At 44.8% G+C, this 12,671-nt stretch overlaps 1 protein-coding gene across 4 annotated transcripts; it reads right to left on the bottom strand.

Annotated features, from left to right (window-relative positions):
• Positions 1-5,054, bottom strand: LOC125158522 (keratin-associated protein 4-3-like). Of its 4 annotated transcripts, none has more exons than XM_047845738.1 (2): positions 5,047-5,054; positions 1-568 (listed from the first exon to the last, which is right to left on the bottom strand). In XM_047845738.1, the coding sequence occupies exons 1-2, from the start codon at positions 5,052-5,054 to the stop codon at positions 1-3; spliced, it is 576 nt and encodes a 191-aa protein (XP_047701694.1). The 4 variants fall into 4 exon arrangements, with proteins under 4 accessions (XP_047701694.1, XP_047701693.1, XP_047701690.1 ...); XM_047845737.1 differs by lacking the exon at positions 5,047-5,054 and having other exon boundaries at positions 1-75; positions 181-744; XM_047845734.1 differs by lacking the exon at positions 5,047-5,054 and having other exon boundaries at positions 1-233; positions 306-744.
• Between the last annotated feature and the right edge of the window lie 7,617 nt (positions 5,055-12,671).

Below are 12,671 nucleotides of genomic sequence, written 5' to 3'. Positions count from 1 at the left end.
CTAGCAACAGCTGGGGCGGCAGCAGCTGGACACACAGCAGGTGGGGCGGCAGCAGGTGGTCCGGCAGCAGGTGGTCTGGCAGCAGGTGGGGCGGCAGCAAGGCTGGCAGCAGCTGGAGCCACAGCAATTGGAGCCACAGCAGCTGGAACCCCCACAGCAGGGGCGGCAGCAGCTGGACACACAGCAGGTGGGGCGGCAGCAGGTGGTCCTGCAGCAGGTGGTCTGGCAGCAGGTGGGGCGGCAGCAAGGCTGGCAGCAGCTGGAGCCACAGCAATTGGAGCCACAGCAGCTGGAACCCCCACAGCAGGGGCGGCAGCAGCTGGACACACAGCAGGTGGGGCGGCAGCAGGTGGTCCTGCAGCAGGTGGTCTGGCAGCAGGTGGGGCGGCAGCAGGGCTGGCAGCAGCTGGAGCCACAGCAGCTGGAACCCCCACAGCAGGGCCGGCAGCAGCTAGAGATGCAGCAGCTGGGCCTGCAGCAGCTGGAACCACAGCAGCTGGGGCGGCAGCAAGTGGTCCTGCAGCAGGTGGTCTGGCAGCAGGTGGGGCGGCAGCAAGGCTGGCAGCAGCTGGAGCCACAGCAGCTGGAACCCCCACAGCAGGGGCGGCAGCAGCTGGAGCCACAGCAGCTGGGGCGACAGCAGGTGGTCCTGCAGCAGGTGGTCTGGCAGCAGCTGGGGCGGCAACAAGTCTCCTGGCCACAGCCCTGGTCAGAGCAGACGGAGCCACAACAGGAGTTGACCATGGTGTCAGAGGGTGGAAGTTCTGGGATGGTTTCCAGGAGAGTGAGGGGCTTGAGTCTGACGTCTCCTGGTGCCATGGCCTCTTATATAGTGTCCGTCCATGGTGAGTTGTCAACACATCTTCCTTGTGTTTGTTTACCTAATATTAAGTAATTATCAAATTACACAATATTGTTTGTGCATGTAATGGTTTAAACTTGTGGGAAACAAAATTTCTTTTCTCGATGTGATGAATTCTCTCTGGTCTGTGTTTCCTCCTGATTCACACCCACTGGCATCTTCCTGACCACTTTCTCCTCATCTTCCTCCACCGTGGGCTGTCACGTGATAGGTGGCATTTGCAATTACATTTCGTACTCTCCCTCCTGTATCCCCTAGCGGGTAGGATAAGGGCCGTCCTATTTTTGGTGGTGCATTTCTTCCAATGGTCAGTGGCATGAGTAATGATCTGCATGTGACAAGAAGAAAAGGCCCTCTTTTGTGGGGCAGTTTTGAGCAAAAGGGACGGCTGTATATTTATATGACGTTGCTGATTTCTAGCCACTGGACTGGATTTTGTTGGATGTTTCTACCTTGGATCACGTCCTCTACCCTACAACCGTGGCAGACAATTATCTGTATGGTTCCCATCACTGCCATGCTTCATAGTTCATGAAGTGTTAACCTTGGTGTCATGTATGTTTGGTTTTATTTCTCCAGATGCTCTTATCTTGTGGAAGACATTGCTTTATTTTTGTTTCTTATTCTTTTTTTAATATGAAATTTGTTGTCAAATTGGTTTCCAAACAACACCCAGTGCTCATCCCAACAGGTGCCCTCCTCAATACCCATCACGAACCCACCCCTCCCTCCCACCCCCCCACCCCCCCACCAACCCTCAGTTTGTTCTCAGTTTTTAAGAGTCTCTTATCTTTTGGCTCCCTCCCTCTCTAACCTTTCTTTTTTCCCTTCCCCTCCCCCATGGTCTTCTGGTAAGTTTCTCAGGATCCACATAAGAGTGAAAACATATGGTATCTGTCTTTGTATGACTTATTTCACTTAGCATAACAGTCTTTTCACTTAGCACAATACTCTCCAGTTCCATCCATGTTGCCACAAAAGGGCATATTTCATTCTTTCTCATTGCCGTGTAGTATTCCATTGTGTATATAAACCATAATTTCTTTATCCTTTCATCAGTTGGTGGACATTTAAAGGCTCTTTCCATAATTTGGCTATTGTTGAAAGTGCTGCTATAAACATTGGGGTACAAGTGCCCCTGTGCATCAGCACTCCTGTATCCCTTGGGTAAATTCCTAGCAGTGCTATTGCTGGGTCATAGGGTAGATCTATTTTTAATTTTCTGAGGAACCTCCACACTGTTTTCCAGAGAGGCTGCACCAGTTTGCGTTCCCACCAACAGTGCAAGAGGGTTCCCGTTTCTCCACATCCTCGGCAGCATCTATAGTTTCCTGATTTGTTCCTTTTTGCCACTCTGACTGGCGTGAGGTAGTATCTCAGTGCGGTTTTGATTGTGTTTCCCTCATGAGGAGCGACGTCGAGCATCTTTTCATGTGTCTGTTGGCCATCTGGGTGTCTTCTTTAGAGAAGTGTCTATTCATGTTTTCTGCCCATTTCTTCACTGGATTATTTGTTTTTCGGGTGTGGAGTTTGGTGAGCTCTCTATAGATTTTGGATACTAGCCCTTTGTCCGATATGTCATTTGCAAATATTTTTTCCCATTCCATTGGTTGCCTTTTTGTTTTGTTGATTGTTTCCTTTGCAGTACAGAAGCTTTTTATCTTCGTGAGGTCCCAATAGTTCATTTTTGCTTTTAATTCCCTTGCCTTTGGGGATGTGTCAAGTAAGAAATTTCTGCGGCTGAGGTCAGAGAGGTGTTCTCCTGCTTTCTCCTCTAGGGTTTTGATGGTTTCCTGTCTCACATTCTGGTCCTTCATCCATTTTGAGTTTATTTTTGTGAATGGTGTAAGAAAGTGGTCTACTTTCATCCTTCTGCGTGTTGCTGTCAAGTTCTCCCAGCACCATTTGTTAAAGAGACTGTCTTTTTTCCGTTGGATATTCTTTCCTGCTTTGTCAAAGATTAGTTGGCCATACGTTTGTGGGTCTAATTCTGGGGTTTCTATTCTATTCCATTGGTCCATGTGTCTGTTTTTGTGCCAATACCGTGCTGTCTTGATGATTATAGCTTTGTAGTAGAGGCTAAAGTCTGGGATTGTGATGCCTCCCGCTTTGGTCTTCTTCTTCAAAATTACTTTGGCTATTCGGGGTCTTTTGTGGTTCCATACACATTTGAGGATTGCTTGTTGTAGCTTTGAGAAGAATGCTGGTGCAATTTTGATTGGGATTCCATTGAATGTGTACATAGCTTTGGGTAGTATTGACATTTTAACAATATTTATTCTTTCAATCCATGAGCAAGGAATCTTTTTCCGTTTCTTGATATCTTCTTCAATTTCCTTCGTAAGCTTTCTATAGTTTTCAGCATACAGATCTTTTACATGTTTGTTTAGGTTTATTCCTAGGTATTTTATGCTTCTTGGTGCAATTGTGAATGGGATCAGTTTCTTTATTTGTCTTTCTGTTGCTTCATTATTAGCGTATAAGAATGCAACTGATTTCTGTACATTGAGTTTGTATCCTGCGACTCTGCTGAATTCATGTATCAGTTCTAGCAGACTTTTGGTGGAGTCTTTCGGGTTTTCCACGTATAATATCGTGTCATCTGCAAGAAGTGAAGGCTTGACTTCATCTTTGCCAATTTTGATGTTTGATGTTTCCTTTTGTTGTCTGATTGCTGATGCTAGCACTTCCAACACTATGTTAAACAACCGTGGTGAGGGTGGACATCCCTGTCATGTTCCTGATCACAGGGGGAAAGCTCTCAGTGTTTCCCCATTGAGGATGATATTAGCTGTGGGCTTTTCATAGATGGCTTTTATGATGTTTCAGTATGTTCCTTCTATCCCGACTTTCTCGAGGGTTTTTAATTAAGAAAGGATGCTGAATTTTGTCAAATACTTTTTCTGCATCAATGGACAGGATCATATGGTTCTTATCTTTTCTTTTATTAATGGGATGTGTCACATTGATTGATTTGCAAATGTTAAATCAGCCCTGCAGCCCAGGAATGAATCCCACTTGATCATGGTGAATAATTCTTTTTATATGCTGTTGAATTCGATTTGCTAGTATCTTATTGACAATTTTTGCATCCATATTCATCAGGGATATTGGCCTGTAGTGTTCTCTTTTTTTTGCTGGATCTCTGTCTGGTTTAGGAATCAAAGTAATGCTGGAAGTTTTCCTTCCGTTTCTATTTTTTGGAATAGGTTGAGAAGGACAGGTATTATCTCTGCTTTGAATGTCTGGTGGAATTCTCCTGGGAAGGCATCTGGTCCTGGACTCTTGTTTGTTGGGAGATTTTTTGACAGCTGATTCAATTTCTTTGCTGGTTATGGGTCTGTTCAAGTTTTCCATTTCTTCCTGTTTGAGTTTGGGAAGTGTGTGGGTGCTTAGGAATTTGTCCATTCCCTCCAGGTTGTCCAGTGTGTTGGCAGGACATAGTATTTTTCATAGTATTCCCTGATAATTGCTTGTATTTCTGAGGGATTGGTTTTAATAATTCCATTTTCATTCACGATTTTGTCTATTTGGATTATCTCCCTTTTCTTTTTGAGAAGCCTGGCTAGAGGTTTATCAATTTTGTTTATTTTTTCAAAAAACCAACTCTTGGTTTCATTGATCTGCTGTGCAGTCTTTTTAGATTCTATATTGTTTATTTCTGCTGTGATCTTTATTATTTCTCTTCTTCTGCTGGGTTTGGGGTGTCTTTGCTGTTCTGCTTCTGTTTCCTTTAGGTGTGCTGTTAGATTTTGTATTGGGGATTTTTCTCGTTTCTTGAAATAGGCCTGGATTGCGATGTATTTTCCTCTCAGGACTGCCTTCGCTGCGTCCCAAAGCGTTTGGATTGTTGTATTTTCATTTTTGTTTGTTTCCGTATAGTTTTTAATTTCTTCTCTGATTGCCTGGTGGACCCATTCATTCTTTAGTAAGGTGTTCCTTAACCCCCGTGCTTTTGGAGGTTTTCCAGACTTTTTCCTGTGGTTGCTTTCAAGCTTCATAGCATTGTGGTCTGAAAGTGTGCACGGTATAATCTCAATTCTTTTATACTTATGAAGGGCTGTTTTGTGAGCCAGCATGTGATCTATCTTGGAGAATGTTCCATGTGCATTCGAGAAGAACGTATATTCTGTTGCTTTGGGATGCAGAGTTCTGAATATATCTGTTAAGTCCATCTGATCCACTGTGTCATTCAGGACCCTTGTTTCTTTATTGATCCTGTGTCTAGATGATCTCTCCGTTCCTGTAAGTGGAGTGTTAAAGTCCCCTGCAATGACCACATTCTTCTCAATAAGGTTGCTTATGTTTGTGATTAATTGTTTTATATATTTGGGGGCTCCCATATTCAGTGCATAGACATTTATAATTGTTGGCTCTTCCTGATGGATAGACCCTGAAATTATTATATAATGCCCTTCTTCGTCTCTTGTTACGGCCTTTAATTTAAAGTCTAGTTTGTCTGATGTAAGTATGGCTACTCCAGCTTTCTTTCGACTTCCAGTAGCATGATAGATAGTTCTCCATCCCCTCAGTTTCAATCTGAAGATCTCCTCAGGTCTAAAATGAGTCTCTTGTAGACAGCAAATAGATGGGTCTTGTTTTGTTTTGTTTTGTTTTGTTGTTTTTATCCATTCTGATACCGTATGTCTTTTGGTTGGAGCATTTAGTCCATTGACATTTAGTGTTATTGTAGAAAGCTATGGGTTTAGAGTCATCGTGATGTCTGTAGGTTTCATGCTTGTAGTGATATCTCTGGTACTTTGTGGTCCTTGAACATTTCACTCACAGAATCCCCCTTAGGATCTCTTGTAGGGCTGGCTTAGTGGTGATGAATTCCTTCAGTTTTTGTTTGTTTGGGAAGACGTTTATTTCTCCTTCTATTCTGAATGACCGACTTGCCGGATAAAGGAATCTCGGCTGCATATTTTTTCCGTTCATCACATTGAAGATTTCCTGCCATTGCTTTCTGGCCGGCCAAGTTTCAGTAGACAGGTCTGTCACTAGTCTTATCGGTCTCCCTGTATATGTTAGAGCGTGTTTATCCCTAGCTGCTTTCAGAATTTTCTCTTTCTCCTTGTGTTTTGCCAGTTTCACTATGATATGTCGTGCAGAAGATCGATTCAAGTTACGTCTGAAGTGAGTTCTCTGTGCCTCTTGGATTTCAGTGCCTTTTTCCTTCCCCAGATCAGAGAAGTTCTCAGCTATGATTTCTTCAAATACACCTTCAGCCCCTTTCTCTCTGTCTTCCTCTTCTGGAATTCCTAGTATACGGATATTGTTGCGTTTTATTGCATCACTTAGTTCTCTAATTCTCCCCTCATACTCCTGGATTTTTTTATCTCTTTTTCTCAGCTTCCTCTTTTTCCATAATTTTATCTTCTAGTTCACCTGTTCTCTCCTCTGCCTATTCAATGCGAGCTGTGGTCGCCTCCCTTTTATTTTCCACCTCATTTATAGCATTTGTTTTTTAGCTCCTCCTGACTATTTCTTAGTCCCTTGATCTCTGTAGCAATAGATTCTCTGCTGTCCTCTACACTTTTGTCAAGCCCAGCGATGAATTTTAGGACGATTATTCTAAATTCTTTTTCTGCTATATTGCTTAAATCGTTTTTGATCATTTCGTTAGCTGTCGCTACTTCCTGGAGTTTCTTTTGAGGAGAATTCTTCCGTTTGGTCATTTTGGATAGTCCCTCGGGTGGTGCTGAACGGCAGGGCACTTCCCCTGTGCTGTCTGGAGTAACTTGTGTTGGTGGGCGGGGCTGCAGTCAGACCAGATGTCTGTCCCCCAGCCCACCGCTGGGGCCACAGTCAGACTGGTGTGTACCTTATCTTCCCCTCGCCCAGGGGCAGGACTCACTGTGGAGTGGAGTGGCCCCTGTGTGGGCTACTTGCACACTGCCAGGCTTGTGGTGCTGCTTTCATGGGATCTGGTGTATTACCCGGGGTGGATCCGCAAGGTGCACAGGGGCGGGAGGGGCGGGCTCAGCTCGCTTTGCTGTCGGTGGTCCCCTGAGGGAGGGGCCCTGCAGCACCAGGGAGGGAGGCCGACCCGTCCGAGGGATGGATCCACAGAAGCACAGCGCTGGGTGTTTGCGTGGTGCAAGCAAGTTCGGTGAACTGGTTCCCTTTGGGGTTTTGGCTGGGGGATGGGAGAGGGAGATGGCGCTGGCCAGCGCCTTTGTTCCCGGCGAGCTGAGCTCTTGTCTTCCGGGGCTCAACACCTCTCCCTCCCGGTGTCCTCTCGCCCTCCCTCTCTCCGAGCAGAGCTGTTGACTTATAACATGCCGGATGTTAAGTCCCGCTGGCTGTCAGAACTCACGCAGTCCGGCCCTTCTGCTTTTGCAAGCCAGACTCGGGGGCTCTGCCTTGCCGGGCGGGCTTCCCCTCCACCGCCCCGGTTACCTCTCGCCAGTCCGTGTAGCCCGCCCCGCCTCTCCGCCCTTCCTACCCTCTTCCGTGGGCCTCTTGTCTATGCTTGGCTCCAGAGAGTCCATTCTGCTAGTCTTCTGGTGGTTTTCTGGGTTATTTAGGCAGGTGTGGGTGGAATCTAAGTGATCAGCAGGACCAGGTGAGCCCAGCGTACTCCTACGCCTCCATCTTCTCCCTGTTTCTTATCTTATTCTTAATAACATTATTCTGCACCATTTCTGGCAAAAAAACCGAAGTTGGAATATTCAGCAAGTTCCTCTCCTGAGGATTTACCTTTTGCTGGCAAATCTACAGCAAACAGTTTTTGGATCTATTTCAAATGTGAATGGAATGTAGTCCATTCGGGTTCTTTTAGTTACTATTTCTGCTTATTCTCCATTTTGTGATAGTCCAACATAGCACACAGCAAATCTTTTGAAAGACTTATTACATATGGTTGAGACACTTCCGGGAAGACCACACATAGAGACCTACTACTTTGTTCTGTTCATTTTAGCATTGGGGAAGTGCCTCTCTCAAATTACTGCCAGGTTTTAAAGCATGTATGTTGAGTGGATTTGTTGAGATACACACATTGACAGTTACTGGCATTACAGATGTGATGTGGAGTCTCCTACCCAGGTATTTACAGTTAACTGAAAAGATTACACACACACACACACACACACACACACACACACACACACAAGTGTAATAAAATATGAAACAGTTACATCAAAGGTGGGAATAGTAGTGTAATTTAAGTAAAGAGTTGTGTTTTAGGCAAATTAGCCAAGATGACAGTTTAGTAAAGACATAGATTTTATTCATAAATAATTGTAGTCACCATTTCTCACTTACTTTACGATTTATTATAAATTTTAGGTTAAATTTACACACATTGGAATGCACAAATCCTGACTGTATTCATCCAGTGCGACACGTTTTCAAAAAGTGATGCACATCCATGTAATCCCCACATTTATCAAGAAGAAGAACATGCCCTTAGACCAAAAAGTCCCCACTTGTCATTTAGTAAACTCCTTGGTACCAGAGGCAATTGCCGTCTCAATACATTTCTCACCGTCACATTGTTTTGATCTAGAACTCCAAACAAATGATAATATAGTATAATTTCTGTTCTGTCCTCCACTTAGCTTGGCACATGCTAATGTTGATGCAGGTATCACTAGATCAGACCTGTCCTAACAAAGTACCAAGGTTTATGATAGCTATTACCAATTACTTTCATGGTAGGGTAACCAACTTTCATTTAAGCTCATCATTTTTAATAACATAAACAGAGTAAGAAATTGAGTTCCTCCTGGTTTTCAAAAAAATTTCTTATTGTGGAAAACATACATATACTAACACGTGTAAAACATATAAGTACAAAAATCATTATGGAGCAAATCGTCTGTATACACAACACTTGAGTCGAGAAATAGAACACTGCTCTCAAGATGGCTCTTCCTATGTCGTTTCTTGGTCATAATTCTCCTTCTATCTTATAGATGGCTACTATGCTGATTTCTCAAGTAACTATTTCATCTACTTTCTTTATAGTTTTATAACCTAGGTATGACCCAGAAACAATAAAGTTTGCTTTTAAATGTTTTCACATTTTATATAAGGAAATCTTACTATATATGTGTTTGGATTCTTTCACTCAATTATGTAATGGTTCTAGTAGGAAGCCTCCAAGGTGGCCCATTAATTTCAGCCTCTTGGTGTTCAGAGTCTCATGTAATTTCCTCCCCTTGAGTAACTTGCTTCTATCCACAGGATATGACAATATCGAGTGACTGAGTTACAAATGATTGTGATTTTCATTTTAATGCCAACTCTTTCTCCCTCTCTCACTGGCTTTGATAAAGCCAGGCGCTGTGTGGGAGAGATCCTTGCAGCAAAGAACTGAGCGCAGTCTCATTGGACGACCAGCAAGGAAGTGAGGTCCTCCCTCCTGTGGACTGCGAGGAATTGAATCCTGCCAAAGACCACATAAGTGACCTTGGAAGTGGATTCTTCCCCAGAGCATACCTAGATGAAACCCTGGTGCCAGCCAGCACTTTGAGTGCAGACTTGTGAAACCCTATGAAATGGAGAGTCTGGGTGGGCCGTACCTGGATTTTGGATCCACAGAAAGAGAGAAAATAAATTTGAGTGTCACTCTGAGCTACTAAATTTTTAGGTAATGTTACATAACAGTAGGGAACCGGTACAGATTTATCTAGGGCCACGGCCCACACAGGTGAGAAGGGATGGATCAGAAGGAGCAGAGAGAAATAGAAATGCTAAAATGGGTATAGTCATAAGGTCACAAAGCCCACGTAGCCATTCCCTAGGAGGTTCTGGGGCACTCTCTTTACCACGCTATTAGGGACTCATCAAGTACCGGTGTCAGCAGCATCTTGGGAGAGGAGTGCCTATTGTCTAAAGTTGGAGGTTGTGGTAGGGAATACTGTGACCAAACTGTGCTCCCTAGGAAGAATGGGGATGGTCATAGCTCTGAATGACTGAGTCATGTGCAGGACTTAATTGTAGGAAGTAATGTGGGTATAATTATGTGATTGCCAACAAGGTTGGAATGACAAAGGGGCAGAATGATATGTGACCCTCAGGGATCTATCAATATGGATAATAGAGCATGGTTTCCCTCATAATAGGATATAGGCAGAGAACTCAGTTTCACCCTCATATACGCAAAAGCCTACACGCACGTGTGCATGTGCGCACGCGCGCGCACACACACACACACACACACACACACACATACAAACACACACAGACATATACACCTACCCCTGGTTCTGCCCATGTCTGTGCATTTCTGTCATTAACCTTGCTCCAGGTGGTTTGTCACAGTTTCTACAAAAACCTACAAGTAGAGAGTTAATGGTCAGCTTCTCTGTTCCTTAGCTGACTTGCCTGGCACAGTGACCAAGGTCTTCATTCCTTATATTTCTTATATTCCTTATTCCTTATATAGGTGTGTGTGTGTCTGTGTGTCTGTGTGTGTGTGTGTGTGTGTGTGTAATTAAAAGAACATAAGAATGAAGAACAAAGGCTGAGGTCATTGATCCAATGGAAAGTCATGTTCCCTGACACAGTTGGCAGAGTCAGGCTATTAGCAGACCTGGAAACCATTAACCTACAAATGGAGAGGCCAGTCCTCTAGGTTGAAGGGCTGCACGAGTACATATCATAGAAATTCTTTCATGCTTCTTCCAGAAGTCTATGGCCATTGGTTCAGCAGAAGCTAGAATACTCATGGGTTTGCAGGCTGTTGGACATGGGATCTCAGTTGAACTTATTGCTGGATACCCATTGTCCTTCATGTCCCCTATTTAAATACCTTGATCTAGATGTGAGAGTTAAAGGAGAACTTTCCCCATTACCTTCATCTGAATGATCCATTAGGGGGAATTTGTGCCTCCTTCTACGATAATTGTAGGCTGTGTGCCTCTAGAGGTCTCAGCTCTAAGACAGGAAAGCTCATTGGAAGGCACGTGGGTAGATGTGATTGGAAGTAAAATTCTGGCTGCCACCTCATCCCTTTGGGTTTCTAGTGCCAGGAAGGCAGCAGTCAACGTTAGGAGCTACAGGAGCCACAGGGAATATTTTTAGCATTCAGGTGATCTGCAGGGTCATTTGTGGTATTCCTAATCCCGGCATTCACTGCAGATGGGCAAGTAGTGTAGCCTGAAGAGGACATAGGACCCAAGGGTTCAGAACTCTCAGGGATGGGGACCTTGGTCACAACACCAGGCAAGGAAGCTAAAAGAAGAGCGGAACTGCCCTCTAACCCTCATGTTGTAGGTTTTTACAGAAACTGTGACAAACCACATGGAGCAAGGTTAATGAGAGAAATCCACAGACATGAGCAGAACCAGGGTAGGTATACAATATCCCATCCTGATGCTCTTTGCCATATGTGCCCTCATCCACAAGGTAGTGTGAGTATGGACTATGAGTGGCTCACACTGATCACACACTGTAGGTAAGGGTCTCAGCCTCTGGGGTGGGGGACACCTGGAGTTCTTCCTCTCCATCCGTTCCACCCATCAAAGGGCGTCAAAACGTAGTGAAAGTGATGTAGGAGTACAATGGCCTAACCCCTTCGCCTCTGTGACAAGCAAGTCCGTGGCCCAGTACACACCCTTCATCTGTGGGTCAGAATACGGGGGTGGAGGTGAACTGAAAGCACCCTTTGTCTTAGCTTCTTTTACTCCCATGTGCTGGCTCCGCTTTACACTGGGTCTCCTGAGAGCACCTCCTTCCTTATGCAGTACTTATGCAGGAATACCCGTTGTATGCTCTGGTGTTTTGAATGCAACGTGAGAATCGCAGTTTGGTGCGGTCCGCCTCAAGCATAGCCTCCTCAGAGAGACACTTCCTAACATGGTGAGCTGTTTTATTCGTGGGAGTGTCTCCTGTCCCTCGGGATACATGATTTTTCAGGAATTGGACACAGGAAGTCTAAAACCAAGTGTGTACAAGCTGTGAGAAGCAACAGCATCCTATGAAAAGATTCAGTGGTTCAGCGGAGAATAAGGTCGAGAGCCCACGGTGTCACCCAGTGACCGTTCATATCATAGGGAAATGTTTGAAGGCACTGTTACTGAGACTTGGAACACTGGTGTCAGGTCGACCTCAGGGTCGGAGCTCAAAACAGAGGCTTGAGAGCAAGTAGATTGTCTGGGAGGTGGTCCCAAGTAGTGCTCTAGGGATACTGTGAAGTGATCCAGGGAAGGGTGGAAACCAATCCAGGTTGATTTCAAGAGCAAGTGAGTCCTGTGGGCATCGGGGGTTCATTCAGTGCTACTGAGGCCCTCCAGTCTCACATGTCCCACTAGAGGGGATAGAGGCTAGAGCACTTATCCACCAACTACTGGCCACTCTTTGAATGCTCCTCCCAGGCACGTGCCTTCCCTATTGTGTTCTTTGCGATCTGCTCCTTCATGTAGACCGAGCCCTCCGCAGAGAGTTCCAGGTGCTTTCTGCAAGCCACCATCCTACACTGTTAGCATGGGAAGGACTGAGGTGATAGAAGTGAAAATGCTGAAATCGCCTGCTACGATCTGCTCGTTGTGCAGAGAATAGAAGACCTGGCAGCTAAGGGTGACCATTCACGAAGGAAAAAAGAATGAGACACGATTCTTTATATTTAATGCCTGGAAAGTTAAGATTTATTTGCTATATAGAAACATCTCCATACAGAACATCGGGCAGTAACAGATACATCAGGTAGGATGATATGTTATCGTATATCAGGGAAAATACAACCTTTGTACTGAATTGGGATGGACATCATAAGAAAGAGGTGGGAGGGAATTGGGCGGTGCGGTGGTATATTCCAAGGCCAACCAGTTGAAAAATCACTGGGAACTGAGGTTTTACA

This window comes from Prionailurus viverrinus, unplaced genomic scaffold (assembly GCF_022837055.1).
Source record: "Prionailurus viverrinus isolate Anna unplaced genomic scaffold, UM_Priviv_1.0 scaffold_35, whole genome shotgun sequence".
Classification (NCBI taxonomy): Eukaryota; Metazoa; Chordata; class Mammalia; order Carnivora; family Felidae; genus Prionailurus; species Prionailurus viverrinus.
Note: the sequence above shows the minus strand (reverse complement) of the source record. Positions and strands in the feature narration are given on the sequence as shown.